Source organism: Pipistrellus hanaki (assembly GCF_964339955.1).
Source record: "Pipistrellus hanaki genome assembly, chromosome: 5".
NCBI lineage: Eukaryota > Metazoa > Chordata > Mammalia > Chiroptera > Vespertilionidae > Pipistrellus > Pipistrellus hanaki.
Window position 1 is genome coordinate 76,968,581 of NC_140507.1, and position 15,065 is coordinate 76,983,645.

The following is a 15,065-nucleotide window of genomic DNA, read 5'->3' on the forward strand; positions in this document are numbered from 1 at the left end:
GGGTGGGCCTGTTGTGGATCGCAGGGAATGAGATGGGAGCATGAAAGGATGAAATCAAAGGAGACACAGAACCATGGACCCTCCCCTCCCCCGCTTCCCAGACCAGAGCTCCTGTTTCCAGGGCTCACACCTCCACTCGCACAGCTGCTTCCACCCAGGACAGGAAGGAAGCAAATGGTCAGCACGTGGACAGCACCCCTACCAACCCGGTTGGTGCTGTCCACGGTCCTGAAAGGTTAAACTGGGGCTGCAGGGTCCACAGAAGTGTCTGGGCCCCGCTAGGGAGGGTGGTGGCGGTAGCCTGAGCCTTGGCCACATCCCCATCCCATGACGGATAGTCGTAGGTAGAGAACCCATATTGAGATGTACCCGCCTATTCAAGAGCGTTCTTGACGTGCTCCCGTGGGTCTCACCGCATCTCAAACTCAGCTCATCCAAAGCAGAACTGTGGTTTAGAATGTCAATGAGGCCATGTCCCTCCTCTGCTCAGACCCTCTGTGGATCCCCATGGCACTCGATGTAAAAGCCGAAGTTCTTCCGATGCCTCGGAGGAGCCTTTGCAGGTGCAGGTGCCTCCACCTGGAATGTCCTCTCCCCCGCCCCATAGTTGCATGATTCCCCCATGACCTCCTTCAAGCCTTTTCTCTCCTGTCACCTTCTCATTGAGCTCCTCTCCTGCCACTCTATTCAGAACTGCAAAAGCAGCCAAATCTTTGGTCCTCCAAACTTCCCTTCCCTGTGCAAACTTTTTTTTTTTTTTTTCATGAACTTACATCTGCTCATAGACTATTTAAATTCCTCAGCCTCCCTCCCAAGGGATGTCAGCTCAGACAAAGATTTTGTCAACTGTTCACTACTGAGTTCCCAGTGCCCAAAACAGGGTCTGGCACACCGCAGGTGCTCAACAAATAGTTGTTAAATGAATTAACTTGAGAGTGTTGGTAAGTCCTTATCCTCTCACCCATCAGTCCTCCATACTCCAGGGAGCTCCTCTCTATGTTAATTGTTCTTCTATCAGAACATGAAGACAGGATTGTAAACAGTGAGGGAAAGAAGCATTGTATGCATGAGAGGTATGCCAAACGTCTGCGTCTCTGCCAATGTACGCACTCAGCCTACATTTATGAGCACCTCCTGTGTGCTGGGTGCTCTTCTAGTAACTGGGGATCCAGCAGTGAACAGCTCCTCGGTGGAGCTGACCTTCTAGGGGCAATAAAATAAGTACATAACATTAGAAGTTATATGTTATTTGAAGATATATAAAGACAGATAAGCAGTTAAAAGTGAAGCATGGCCTGGCTGGAGTGGCAACTCATGAACCAAGAGGTCACTGGTTCGATTCCTGGTCAGGACACATGCCCAGGTTGTGAGCTTGATCCCCAGTAGGGGGCATGCAAGAGGCAGCCAATCAATGATTCTCATCACTGATGTTTCTATCTCTCTCTCCCTTCTTCTCTCTCTCTCTCAAAAAAAAAAAAAAAATCAATAAAGACATATTTAAAAAAGTGAAGTGTGTGCAGTCTTTCCCTGGTCAGGGAAAGCCTCTCTGGGTGATATTTGAGCAGAGACCTGAATGGAGTAGAAAAATGAGCCAGTGGGCTATCTGGGAGCTGGGTGCTCTAGGCAGGGGAACAGCAAATGCAAAAGACCTGAGGTGGGCTGTGTTCAGCATGTTCCCATGTATGCAACTGTATGACGGGGTGCTTGTTCATCTGTAGTGTTGCAAAGTGAGGTGAATCATGGTTTGTTGGAGGAAGGGGCTGAGGTGGTGCTTTTGACAAGGCAGTGTAACAGTGTACCTCATCTCTGTGTGTATTAGAAAGAGCTGCAGGTACATCAGCTAAAAGGAAACTGTGTGTGTGGTGGCAATGATATGATTGTATCGGTGTGTTCCGATGTGTGTACAAGGGAAGGGTGAGGGGATGAGAAGGTAGGAGAGAGTGTAGATAGGATGCTTTGTGTCAGGATAGGGTAGGTCTGTGAGCATGTGGGTGATGGGGATTCTGGAAGTGGAACATATGCAGAGATGCCATGGAGTGTGTGTGTGTGTGTGTGTGTGTGTGTGTGTGTGTGTAGGAGTGTGGGGGTACCCGACTGTGTGAGTGGTATATTGGGGGATATTGTGGAACTGTGTCCTGGTCCCAGAGAGAGAAAGCCCCGGAAATCTCAGTTCCACCCTGTCCCTGGGTCTCCTGGCAACGGCACTACTTTGAAGTTACCAGGAAACGGAGTTGCTAGGGCAACAGGGCTGTGAGTGGCAGCTCTGGGGCAAAGTCTGGGTGAGGAGCCCCAGCTTGCGACACTTGATCACTCAGCTTGTTCCTCCTTTCTCCCAGTTTCTCATCAATCCTACCTTCCTTCTTTTCATTCATTTATTTAACGTGCACACAGGGTGGGGCAAGAGTAGGTTTACAGTTGTTCTTATGGAAAACGATACAATAATTAATAATAATACAAGAATAAACTGTCTCCTGTACTCACAAATGGAAGCCTACTTTTGCCACATCCTGTATATTGAGAATATACAATAAGCTAGTCACTGTTCTGGACGCTGGAGTTATCAAGTGAACAAAGCAAAAACGGTCCCAGTCTCCCAGCCCGTTTCTTTTTCTCCTGGCCCTTTCTTTGTTCTGTGGTGCTGCCCCCTATCCCCTTACCTCTAGCAGGACCCAGGATCCCAGGCCAATGGAACTCCTCGCAGACCCCCGGGGACAGCTTCTGAGGTTTTGCACACCCGTGTCCCTGACAGACACTGGTGCCAGTACTCAGACCCAGAAAGAGAAGTACACAGCTTCTCCATCTCTCTGCTTCTCAATCGTCACTGGGTGACATCAGCAAAACCACAGACACATGCCCATAGCAATATTCCTCTGCGATATCATGAGTTCCATTTTACAGGTGAGCAAACTGAGACTAGGAGACTTCAGTGTGTCACTGATTCCAAGGCGTCTGCTCCCTTCACCTCTCAACCTTACATCTGTCTCTTTAGCTGATGGGCTCACAATAATAATATTCATACTGCTCTACTCCGCAGACTCAATCAAGCAAAAGGCCTTTTCCCCCATCAAATGCCCGTATTCCTCCCTCAGACTAGGTTAATCATCCCTTCACCTGCGTAGGAGCTAGCCAAGGCCGATCTAACTTTGATGGACAGATCCATAGACCAATGGGGAAGCCGAGTGCACTGTAACCAAACAGACCTCGGGCTGGGCGGGATTAAGGGCAGGAAGAGGCCGCCGATTGGACAGAGAGGCACGCTGTGGATGGCGGAGACGCTGAAGCGGGTGCTAAGCCCCGGGAGGGCGGCCGGGCCCCGGGAGGATACGACCGCGGAGGTTGGGCCACCTTTGCTGCTGCTCGGCGGTCCAGGGTCCGGAAAGACAGCGCTGCTCTTCGCGGCGGCCCTGGAGGCGGCAGGGGAGGGCCGAGGCCCCGTGCTCTTCCTGACGCGGAGGCCTCTGCAAAGCCTGCCCCGCCGCACGCCAGCGGCGCTCGACCCCCTGCGGCTACAGGTAACAGGGAGGCGGGACTTGAGACGGACCAGCCAGTGGCAGGGCGGATCGGAGATTGAGTGACAACTAGACAGACCAATGAAGGGGACAAAGGAAGGACGAGCCAGAACAGCCATTCTAGGGCGGAGTCACGAATGGGGGGGCGGGACTTGTGAGGTTTGTTGAAATTGAGTGAGAGACTGACTGTCCAATGAAGGGGCGAGAGGCGGGACCCAAAGGGTGGGATCAGGGCTGGTTGGGAGCCGGACTAATCCTGGTTGTTAGGACACGAGTTGGTTCAGGGAAGCCAGAGGCAAGGATGGAGTGAGAATGGAGGCTGGGGTGGGTTTTGCGTAGAAAGATTGACCTAAAAAAAAGATTGACCTAGAGATTTGGCAGGAAGACATACCTTGCCTTTAGGACCTACTATCTATCTCTCTTCACTGTAATCTTGCCACTATCGCATAAAAAAAAAAAAAAAAAAAATACAGCCCTGATCGGTTTGGCTCAGTGGATGGAGTGTCGGTCTGTGAACTGAAGGGTCCCGGGTTCGATTCCGGTCCAGGGTATGTACCTTGGTTGCGGGCATATCCCCGGTGGGGGGTGTGCAGGAGGCAGCTGATCCATGTTTCTCTCTCATGGATGTTTCTAACTCTATTCCTCTTCCTTCCTCTCTGTAAAAAAAAAAATCAATTTTATATATATATATATATATATATATATATATATATATATATATATACACACACACACACACACACTACTGTTCTGAACTAATACCGAACAGTAACGAATGCTAAATAATTTTTTAAAGGGGGGGGGGCAATAGAAGAATATATTTGACATCTCTAAGCTGCTTCATTTGGGCGTTGAGGAAAGTATGGGGGGAAGCAAGGCTGTGGAAGCTGGGAGCTGGCTTGCTGTGCTGAACGTGGCCCTTCTTTTCTCTCTCTAGAAGATCCGTTTCCAATACCCGCCCTCAACCCAAGACCTTCTTCAGCTCCTGTGCTCTGCCCATGAGGCCCGGGGCCCGGCCCCCTTCCTCCTGCTGCTCGATGGGCTGGAGGAGTACCTCGCCGGAGACGCGGAGCCCCAGGAAGCTGGCCGCCTGGCTGCCCTGCTTCTGGACACAGCTGCCCACTTCAGCCACCAGGTTGGGCCTGGCCGAGGCTGTGGGCTCATCGTGGCCCTGCAGACCCAGGAGGAAGGAGACAGTGGTGACACCCTGCAGCTGGCGCTTCTCCAGAGGTACTTCCCTGCCCAGTGCTGGCTGCAGCCAGTTGCACCAGGCCCAGGGCAGCGCTGCTTCAGAGCCTGCCTGGAGCCAGGCGGGCTGGGGCCCAGGGTGGAGTGGCGTGTGGCTTTCCAGCCTGATGGAGAGATGACCATCGCCCCGTGGCCTCCCCCGGCTGGTGACCCCAGCTCAAACGAGGCTTCGGGCTCTGGAGGCCAGCCTGGAGCTGTGGTGTAGGACCACCTTTCTGCCTGTTTCCCATGGCTGGAGTGCTTACCTCAGGGACGTGTACAAAGTTAAAAACCTAAAGAATGTAAAGTGCTTTTTCTCTTTTCAAAATAGCATTAGCATGTATATATTGTACCCTGTCAAATTGTTTATTTTTATAAACAATATTTTATATTGTTTAGTTTTGCTGTTTTTAACTTTATAAAAAGTTTTATTAGAAATATAATCTTTGAGACTTTCTTCTTCTCCCCCTCCACATTGTTGCTACGAATTGGCCACATTTTTAGTCCATTTTTTTTTTTTTAATCTTCACCCATTGATATTTTTTCCATTGATTTTTGGAGTGGGAGGGAGAGAGGGAGAAACATCTGTGTGAGAGAAACACATCGATTGGTTGCCTCCTACACGCACCCTGACCAGGGCCAGCCAGGGATTGAACCTGCAACCCAGGTACGTGTCCTTGATCAGAATCAAACTCAGACCGCTCAGTGGGCAGGCTAACACTAACCACTGAACACACCGGCCAGGGCTTTAGTCAGTTTCTTTTTCCCTACTGTATATAATTCCAATGTATCTATCAGATTGACTTATTCACTGCTATGAGCATTGTTGCACGCATGTCTTGGTATATGTGTGAGGGTTTTTAGACTATATACCTAGAAATTGAATTGCTGCAGCAGAATATACATATGTTCAGCTTTCGTAAGTTATGCCAAACTTATAAAAAATGGTTAAACTTGCCCTGGCCAGTGAGGCTCAGTTGACTAGAGTGTTGTCCTGTGCACCAAAGAGTCTCAGGTCAGGATAAATAACCAGGTTGTTATGGGTACAGGAGGCAGCTGATCAATGTTTCTCTCTTTCCTACTCTTATCCTCTAGAATCAATGAAAAACGTATCCTAGTGTGAGGATTAAATAATAATAAGTGTTTAAACTTGAACTCCCATTGAACCCACTTCGTAACATTTGTTGTCATCAGAACGCCTCCTTAGAATAGGGCCTGATAAAGAATAAAGCCCTGTGAATTAATGTTGTTACTGCTACTGGGAGAGACAAGCTGGAGGCCCATTAAATAGCTTTCCTCTCTCTGGGGGCACTGCCTAACTACATTTCTCAGCCATCCTTGCTTCTGGCTGAGGCTGCGTGACCATTTCTGGCCATTGGAGCCCCCTTCTAGGTTAGATCCTTAAAATGGCCCACAGAATCCTTTCTCTCCCTTTCCTTGCTGGCTGGTTGGATGCAGAGGATCTACCTAAAGACCCCAGGGTGCCTTAGCTGGCTTGGCTCAATGGATAAAGCATCAGCCTGCGGACTGAAGGTCCCAGGTTTGATTCTGGCCAAGGGCACAAGCCCGGGTTTTTCGGGTTCGATCCCCAGTAGGGGGCATGCAGGAGGCATTCAGGAGGTAGCTGATCAATGATTCTCTCTCATCCACGATTCTCATCATTGATGTTTCCATCACTCCTTCCTTCTTTCTGAAGTCAATAAAGAAATATATTTTTAAAAATAAAATAAAGACCCTACGGTGACTCTGGGTGGGGAAGCTAGAGACCAGAAGAGTCTCAGCTTCTGACTCATCCCAGGAACGGCTGCCCACCTGTTTGAACTGAAACGTGAGAGAAACTAATGGTGGTAAGCCACTTCTGGCAGCTAGTGTCACTTTTAGTGGTTAGTCCATTTTATTACGATGATTATTCGGGCTTCCAAGTCCCGACTTTCAAACTGAGCTCACAGTCTTTTATACTGTTCCCCTATAGCCTGAGCCATAAGAGCAGCAATATACCTATCCATCTATGTCCATATATCTACACATATATTTATACATATATATATATATATATATATATATATATATATAAAACAAAAAAAATACACCTGTACATTTAGAAATACTGCAAGGTTGTGACTTCCTGAGGATGGGTTAGACACAGAGCCAAGATCAGAAATGCCCCTGGTCCCGAGGGAGGCCTCACCGGCCTGCGAGATGGGCCTTGGCCCTAGACTAGCACGGAGGCCATGCTGGGCCCCCAGCATCTGAGGACTAGAGTCCTAGGAGCAGGCCACATAGCTGGGAGGGGAAGGCTCGGGGGCCGGGACAAGGTTATTCTCGTAAGGGTTGGAGTAGGGGCCATTGGATGAGTCCCCCTTGACTCCCTGGAAGCCCCCTGAGCTGTAGTCAGTTGAGATGCCAGAGTCCGACACCACGAGGTACAGATACTTCAGGTGGGGTGGGGTGGGGGGCAGCTCAGGGGGCAGCGCCCTTGGGCGCAAGAGCTGGGAGCTGGGGTCCAGGATGGTGTACTCAAAGCTGGCCGCCGAGGCCCCCTCTGGTTTCAGGGCCAAAACCGATGAGCAGGATGCTTCTGAGCCTTCGTCCGTGGCCGCTACGTCCAGACCGCCACCAGCCTGCGGGGGCTCCTCGCTGGGTGGGCTCCTGGGCAGCAACCACCTGTCCAGCACCAGGTAGGTGTCCTGGGCCCGCTCACCGCCCACTGGCTCCAGCAGGGGCCCCTCATCATCTGTCCTTGGCTCCAGTGCTGGGGTCACCCCCCAGCAGCGTTCAGAAAGGACTTCCAGTGGGGCAGGTGGGTCCTCTGCGAAGGGGGTACAGGGGCTCCACCACAGACAGCCGTCCTTCTGATACAGCCACAGCTGGGGGAACAGCACAGCCAGCTCAGAAACCTGGGCTCTGGCCACAGGGGCGGGGACGCCACAGGCCCTGCAGGGGGACGACCAGACCACCTACCTGGAAGTTACCCTTGTGGGTGGTGAAAAGGCCCTCAAATTCACTCTCGGGGCTTGGGATGCCAGGCCAGATCTTCTGCTTCAGAGTCCTGGTAAGACCAAAAGAAACAAGTCCATGGGCATGTGTCCTTGAACATACTTCTATCCAGTCACAGGGGCACAGATACTCCGGCCTCTGGTGATGGTGATGAAGGCAGAAGAGCACATAGGGGAGGGGGAGCAGGGGCTTTGGCTGAAGCATCTGTAGAGACCGACAGGAAGGCAACCGAGACAGAGTTTTGAAGGACGTTTAGGATTCAATATACAGTGCCCAGCTTGCCAGGAGGTCCATTCTGTCACTTCTCTCGCTCCTCCCCCTGGTTCCCCAATGCATTCAGAATAAAGTCCAATCTCCTCCCCACAGCCCTGCAGGCAACCCTATTTCCTTCCTTCCTTCCTTCCTTCCTTCCTTCCTTCCTTCCTTCCTTCCTTCCTTCCTTCCTTCCTTCCTTTTCACAGAGAGGAAGAGAGAGAGAAACATCAATGAGAGGGAAACATCAATCAGCCACCCCCTGCACACCCCCCACAGGGGATGTGCCCGCAACCAAGGTACATGCCCTTGACCGGAATCGAACCCGGGACCTTTCAGTCCGCAGGCCGACGCTCTATCCACCGAGCCAAACCAGCCAGGGCAACCCTGCCTATTTTCACCCCTATTCCTTCATTCCCCTCATCACCCACCACTCCCTCCTGACACCGTCTGTTCTGGCCATAGCACTCTTCCTGAAGCTGTGTCATTGCTCCAAGCTCGTTCCCACCTCAGGGCCTTTGCGCAACTGTTGTTTCTTCTCCCTGCTTTTCATGGCAGCTTCCTCCCAACCTTCAGATTTCTACTCCGAGGTCACCGCCCAGAGGTCTTCCCTGACCATGCTGTCATGTCCCCATAGCCCAGTTCTGTGATAATCACTCATCATAATTTATCATCAAATATCTGCTGGTTCCCTTGTTTGCTGTCTGACTCAACTATGAGATCCACTGGGACATGTTTGGCTTGTTCTCCACTCTCTTCCCTGAGCCTAATACATAGTTGACACTCAATGTGTATTTCCAACTGAATAAATGAGCAGAGCCTTTATTCTTTTTTAATTTTTTTTTTTTTTTTTTTTTTTTAATGAGCAGAGCCTTTAAAGACAACTAGGAAGATTGCTAAGCAGACAGGGCAGGAATCGCATTCCGGGCAGAAGGAACAGCATGTGTCAAAGCTTGGTGGTGTGAAACCATATGGTATGTGCTTAGGATTACAACCCTCAGGAGGAACAGTCAGATCATAAATTGTCTGAAGAGTTTAACAGAAGGGAAGAAACACAGGGGCTTACCTCTTTCCATTAAGCCCTTCTCGCTGACTTTACAAAAGTAAAGGAATTTGCAAAGGAATCTAAAAGGGGAAAACCAGACGACTGTCCCCCAGCATATTTTAATCAAGAATCTGGGTCTGACTGAAACCGGTTTGGTTCAGTGGATAAAGCGTCAGCCTGTGGACTGAAGGGTCCCAGGTTCAATTCCGGTCAAGGGCGTGTACCTTGGTTGTGGGCACATCCCCAGTGGGGGTTGTGCAGGAGGCAGCTGGTCGATGTTTCTCTCATCATCGATGTTTCTAGCTCTTTATCCCTCTCCCTTCCTCTCTGTAAAAAATCAATAAAATATATTAAAAAAAAAAAAAGAAAAAGAAAAAAGAAAAAAATCAAGAAAATATGTAAAAAATAAATAAATTAAAAAAAAAAAAAAAAAAAAAAAAAAAAAAAAAGAAAAAAGAAAAAGAATCTGGGTCTGTCTGGTCTGGCTTGCATCCCAGCTCTGCCACTGACTCCTTATTGTTTGGCCTTGGGCAGGTGCCTGCCTCTCTGAGCCTAGGTTTCCACAAGGAAAGGGGTGACTTAGTGGGGAGGGGTCTGGATCAGACAACCGAGTGGGGTGCTCACCGGCGGTGCGAGAGGAGGGCGAACACGGCCAACAGCAGCAGGATGAGCACGAGGATGAGGGAGAGCGTCAGGATGAGCGGGTCCAGGTCTGGAAAGCCAGGAACAGGTCAAGGCAGTGGGCTTTGCCCCACGCTCAGCCCCAGCCCCTCCTGCACCCCAGCCCGGGGCCTCACCACTGGCTGTCAGCAGCGACGTGGGCTCCGACCAAGCGCTCCAGAAGCCGTCGAAGCTCGGCTCGGCCATCCGCGCGCGCACCGCGAAGGTGTAGCGCGTCCCGCGCCGCAGGTTGCTCAGCACGCACTCCGTGCGGCCGTCCAGGATCTCCACCTGGCCGCGCGGGCGGTCACAGGCGGGCGGGGCGGGCCAATCAGAGAAAGGAAGGACGGACCAATTAGAGAAAGGAAGGACGGGCGCCCGAGGACCAGTGAGAGCAGGAGGCGGGGCTCCAGGAGGGCTCGGGGCCAATCAGGATGGGGCGGGTAAAAACAGGGCCCAGAGCATGGAGGGGGCGGCGCCCTGAAGGCGGTACAGGGTTTGGGACAGGGATTTGGAGAAAAGGGTCTTGTCGGAGCTATCAGGGAGCGGAGCTGTCAGGGGCCCCAGGGCCATGGGACGTCGGGCGTCAGGGCGGACCCGGAGGGGCGAGGCCACGGTGACCGTCTGGGCGGGACTCAGAGGGGCTGCACCTCTGGGAGAGCTGGGGGTGGGCGGCAGGGGCGAGTCTCACCTTCCGCGCGCTCCCCGCGGCGCCGCCTGCGGAGATGTTCACCTCGTAGCGGATGAGGCTCGCCATGGGGGCCCCAGGAGGTGGGAGCCAGCGCAGCACCACGTGGCCGCCCTCGTCCGCGCGCCGCGCCTCTAGCCCCGCGGGGGGGTCCAGGAGCACTGCCGGGAAGGGCGGCTCTGGTGGGCGGAGACCGAGACCTCCCTCCAGCCACCCCCACGCCCCACCCCATGGCCGGCGGACTTACCCACTTCGTTGATCTGGATGACTCGGCGGTAGCGTGGCGCGCCGGACGCGGCCGCCGTGACGCGCAGCTCCAAGGGCACGAAGCTCGACGTGTCGGCCGTGGGCAGCGAGCACCAGAAGCGCACCGCCCCGCGGGCCGCGGGCGCCTGGTGCAGGCGGCACGGCTTCCACTGCTCACCCCTGAGTGCGGAGGGACCCGGGAGGGAAGGGGGAGCAAGTTGGACGTATGGACCGGACCAGGTTCATTTCGGTCCTTTACCACGAGGGGGCGCCCCGGAGCCAGGGACCGACCTGTTGGAGAGGCGGCGGCGGTCCCAGCCCCGAGGCGCGGAGCCGCGCTCCACCGGGGACCACCGGGGCGCTCCGGCCCCGGCCGCTAGGGGGAGTGTCAGGGCTGAGACCGCGGGCTTCCCGCCGGCAGGGGAGGTGCCAACCCCGCCCGCCCCTGCACCCTGGGCGGCGGGTGGAGTTCTCACTCGAGCTGGTAGGAGAAGCTGTAGTTGTCGGGGCTCACCCCCGCGCTGGCCGCTTCCTCCCAGAAGCACACCAGGTCCTCCAGCCGCTCGGTGAAGCACAGGAGCTCCTGGTGCCCGTGGGCCACCAGCAGGGCCGCTGGGGAGGACGGGGGCGCGGGGAAGGGTCAGGCGAGAGCCGAGCCCCGTCGTCGGACCACAGCGCCCGCCCCCTCTTTCCCGGCGCCTGTGCGGGCCGATAAGACGAAAGCCCCACCCAGCTCTCCACCCGGGCAGGGCCCCGGAGGGGGGCGCGGAGGTGGCGCCTCCCGAACGCCCAGGCCCGGGTTACCTGCCTTATGGCTGCCCCCACGCACCCCGTCCAGCCCGCAGCCCGCGGAGCCGAGCGCAGCAGCGGATCTCCGCAGCCCGCCCCCGCCGCGGCCCGGGCACCCCAGCCCGGGGGTGTGTGTGCGGGAGGCGGGGCCCCTATCGGACCCCGCAGGCTCCGGGCTCCCGATAGCGCCAACCGTGCCCCCGCCCCCTCCCTCAGCCCCTCGCCGCGAGGGACCCGGTGCCGCACGCCAACCGTGTTTACAGTCCCCTGGGGCCCGGCCCTGAGACTCGGACCCGGGCCTCCCTCCCTCCGTCCCCCTCCCTGGAGGTCCGCTAGGCCCTCTCCCCACAGGGACTCCAGAACCAGCACCACTCCGGCCCCATGAGGATGTAGCATGGCCCAGACTCCCTGAAAAAAGGTTTCTCTCCAGCGGTACCCCCAGAACCCAGGCCGGGGACTCGGACCCGGCGGGCCCCAGCAGAACCAACCGCCCTAGGGCTTCAGACCCCAGCTCGGTCCTCGGGTCCAAAGCTGAGGGTCCCGGCCCCTGCATCGCCCTCCAGGACCGCGTCGGGGTCCACGCACAGCTCCATGCCGCCTTACCTTTGCTTTCAAACTTGGGGCCCGGGGCGTTAGGAGGGGGAGCCAGGGCAGCCCCGGAGAGCAGGAGCCACAGGGAGCCGACTCCAGGCCAGAGGGGCGCCCCGAGGTGGTCCATGATGCAGCCGGGGGGGGGGGGGGCGGGCAGCGCTCCTTCTCCGCGCTGCCTCCACCTCTGGCACAGTCCTCAGCTGGGTCAGCAGTTGCCTCCACCGGACACAGCTGGCCAGGCCCTTCCCGGCCGGGCGCCTCCGAGCGGCAGCCTCCCCGAGGGGGCGGGGCCGCGGGGCCGGGGCCGCGATAAGCGGGAGGCGGCCGCCCGCCAGGCCCCGCGGGAGGAGGCAGGGGCCCTCCCGGCCCCCCGCGGCCGCTCAGAGGGCGGGAACCCCGCGGGGTTTCTGTCTCCGCAGCACTTCCTCGCTGTGTGACCTTGGGCAGGTGCCTACCTTATCGGAGCTTCAGCATTTTCATCGGTAGAAATTGGCCTGGCGTATATCAAACATTCCAAACATGCAAGCGACTGATATTATCGTGTTCATCAACATTTCCCAGTCTGGGTGGGAATAAATAATAACATCGCAATAGCGACGACTAACTCTTGAGTGTTTGCACAATGCTAGGCAGTGCTGCCAGACTCCGTATGATAGGACTCTGTATGGGTAAAATTGGTATATTCTGGAGGGTGAGATTTTGCTTTTTTTGGGGGGGGGGGGGGAAATGTAGTTTACATCTGTATATTCAGCATTTTATAAGGAGTGTGGAGTTCTCTTAATAATGTGGCAAGAAGCCAAAACTGGTTTGGCTGAGTGGATAGAGCGTTGGTCTGCAGACTGAAAGGTCCCAGGTTCCATTCCGGTCAGGGGCATGTACATTGGTTGCAGGCACATCCCCAGTAGGGGGTGTGCAGGAGGCAGCTGGTCAATGTTTCTCTCTCATCAATGTTTCTGACTCTATCCCTCCCTCTTCCTCTCTGTAAAAAAATCAATAAAGTATATTTTTAAAAAAATAATGTGGCAAGTCATTCTAGAACAAACCATGAAAGCTATTTGCTTGGGCTGAGCTTAAATGGTGTAAACACCCCACAGGGGTGATGCCTGGGGAGGGGTGATTCCTGCCTGATGGCTCCTCCCTGCCCCAGATCAGCCCATTAACCGCTCCATCCCCTGGAGCAATTGGTTCCGGGCGGGCATGTGGTCCAAATGCAGTCAGTGAGCTCCAGTCCCAGGACTGGACCGGGCCTCCCTGGGAAAGGGGCTGCTGCTTCCTATTGGACAACAGCGGGGGGGCAGATGGAGCAGCCAGGACATCTCTGCCCGGAGGGAAGAAACCGCAGATGGCGAAGACAACAGGGCATTTGCACCAGCTGTTCCCTCTGCCTGAAAGGTTCTTCCTCTAAATATCAGGGATCACTCCTTCACCTTGTTCAGGCCTCTCCCCAAATGTCGCCTTCTCAACAAAGTCCTCTCTGATCACCCTGTTTGAAACAGCACCCTACCATCCCACACTCCCCATCACCCTTCAATGGCTTATTTTTCCCCCTCAAATATGTTTCTTTATTGATTTCAGAGAGGAAGGGAGAGGGAGAGAGAGAGAGAAACATCTAGGATGAGAATCATTGATCAGCTGCCTCCAGCACGTCCCAGTGGGATTAAGCCCACAACCCATGCGTGTGCCCTTGGCCAGAATCAAACCTGGAACCCTTCAGTCCGCAGGTCAATGCTCTATCTACTGAGCCAAACCAGCTAGGTCTAAATGGCTTATTATTATTATTATTATTATTATTATTATTATTATTACTAAATGGCTGGTGCACAAAATTCATGCATGGGAAGGGTCCCAGGGATCAGGCCCTTCTGGCTGTCCTGGGGCCTTCTTTCATTCTTCACTGCCCCTGGTGGTCAGCACATGTCATAGCAAGCAATTGAACTCCCGGTCTCCTGGTCAAACTCCTGAGGGGACACTTTGCATATTAACCATACACACACACACACACACACACACATATACACACACTAGAGGCCTGGTGCATGAAATTTGTGCATGGGGAGGGGGGTGTCCCTCAGCCCAGCCTGCACCCTCTCCAGTCTGGGACTCCACAACCCGGGGACTGTTGGCTCCTAACCGCTCATCTGCCTGCCTGCTTGATCGGCCCTAACCACTCTGCCTGATGGCTTGCTCACCCCCAACTGCTCCCCCCGAGCTTGCTCACCCCTAACTGCCTCTGCCTCAGCCCCACCACCATGGCTTTGTCTGGAAAGATGTCCGGAAGGTCTCCTGGTCTAATTAGCATATTACCCTTTTATTAGTATAGACTAGTATAGCCCTGCACACGAATCCATGCACCAGTAGCTCGCTGCTGCCCTCTGGTAGCTCTCCGCCCGCTGCCCTGCCCCCTCCTGTAGCTCTCTGCTGCCAGCTTGTAGCCAGTAGCTCGCAGCCCCACCCTCCTGCTGATCCATGATCCGGTTGTTACATGGTCAGTCGTTATGCTTCACGGCATAAGGATCATTTGCATATTACATCTTTATTATATAGGATTTTTGCATCCTCTGTGGGTAATATCACCTAATGTGTATGATGTTTTATTGATTCACTGCCCTCAGTAGTCTGTTTTGTTCATTTTTGTGTTCCCAGACCCTAGAGACTGGTTCACAGTAGGAGCTCAAGAAATATTTGTTGGGGGAAGGGCGGAATATTTGTGAAGTAAAGATTAGAGAAAAGCTTAGTAAGAGATGTAAAGATACAGATCTTGTTAGTTATTGGGTAGAACTGTGCCTGAGTACCCTGCACTTTTGTTTATTTTTTAATGTTTTTGTTGATTTCAGAGAGAAAGGGCCAGAGGGAGATAGGGAGGGAGGAGCATCAATGTGGTGATCAGTTGCCTCCCATACGCACCTGCACTGTGGGACCAAGCCTGCAACCTGGCCATGTGCTCTGGCCTGGAATCGAACCAGCGCCCCTTTGGTGCAAGGGAAGACACTCAACCAACTGAGCCACACTGGCCAGGGCTACCGGTGCACTTTCAAGAAACAAAGTGATTCAGAGAACCTCT

At 54.1% G+C, this 15,065-nt stretch overlaps 2 protein-coding genes across 2 annotated transcripts; one reads left to right on the plus strand and one right to left on the minus strand.

The window, feature by feature from the left end:
- The first annotated feature begins 3,021 nt into the window (after positions 1-3,021).
- Positions 3,022-5,171, plus strand: SWSAP1 (SWIM-type zinc finger 7 associated protein 1). Its single transcript, XM_084885787.1, has 2 exons — positions 3,022-3,512; positions 4,447-5,171. Exons 1-2 carry the CDS (start codon positions 3,147-3,149, stop codon positions 4,960-4,962), a joined length of 882 nt encoding a protein of 293 aa, XP_084741913.1. The 5' UTR covers positions 3,022-3,146; the 3' UTR covers positions 4,963-5,171.
- A 1,436-nt stretch (positions 5,172-6,607) lies between these two features.
- On the minus strand, positions 6,608-12,258 carry EPOR (erythropoietin receptor). The gene is made up of 8 exons (XM_084885773.1): positions 12,017-12,258; positions 11,101-11,236; positions 10,626-10,804; positions 10,382-10,539; positions 9,828-9,981; positions 9,655-9,742; positions 7,698-7,785; positions 6,608-7,603 (listed from the first exon to the last, which is right to left on the minus strand). The coding sequence occupies exons 1-8, from the start codon at positions 12,129-12,131 to the stop codon at positions 7,001-7,003; spliced, it is 1,521 nt and encodes a 506-aa protein (XP_084741899.1). The 5' UTR covers positions 12,132-12,258; the 3' UTR covers positions 6,608-7,000.
- Positions 12,259-15,065: the final 2,807 nt, after the last annotated feature.

Excerpts from the sequence above, each read along its gene's own strand:
- SWSAP1 (XM_084885787.1), top strand. The coding sequence starts at position 3,147 with ATGGACAGATCCATAGACCAATGGGGAAGCCGAGTGCACTGTAACCAA. Across the intron at positions 3,513-4,446 it reads TCGACCCCCTGCGGCTACAG|AAGATCCGTTTCCAATACCC; the intron begins GTAACAGGGAGG and ends TTCTCTCTCTAG.
- EPOR (XM_084885773.1), bottom strand. The coding sequence starts at position 12,131 with ATGGACCACCTCGGGGCGCCCCTCTGGCCTGGAGTCGGCTCCCTGTGG. Across the intron at positions 9,982-10,381 it reads CCGCGGGGAGCGCGCGGAAG|GTGGAGATCCTGGACGGCCG; the intron begins GTGAGACTCGCC and ends CCGCGCGGCCAG. Across the intron at positions 9,743-9,827 it reads GTCGCTGCTGACAGCCAGTG|ACCTGGACCCGCTCATCCTG; the intron begins GTGAGGCCCCGG and ends CTGGCTTTCCAG.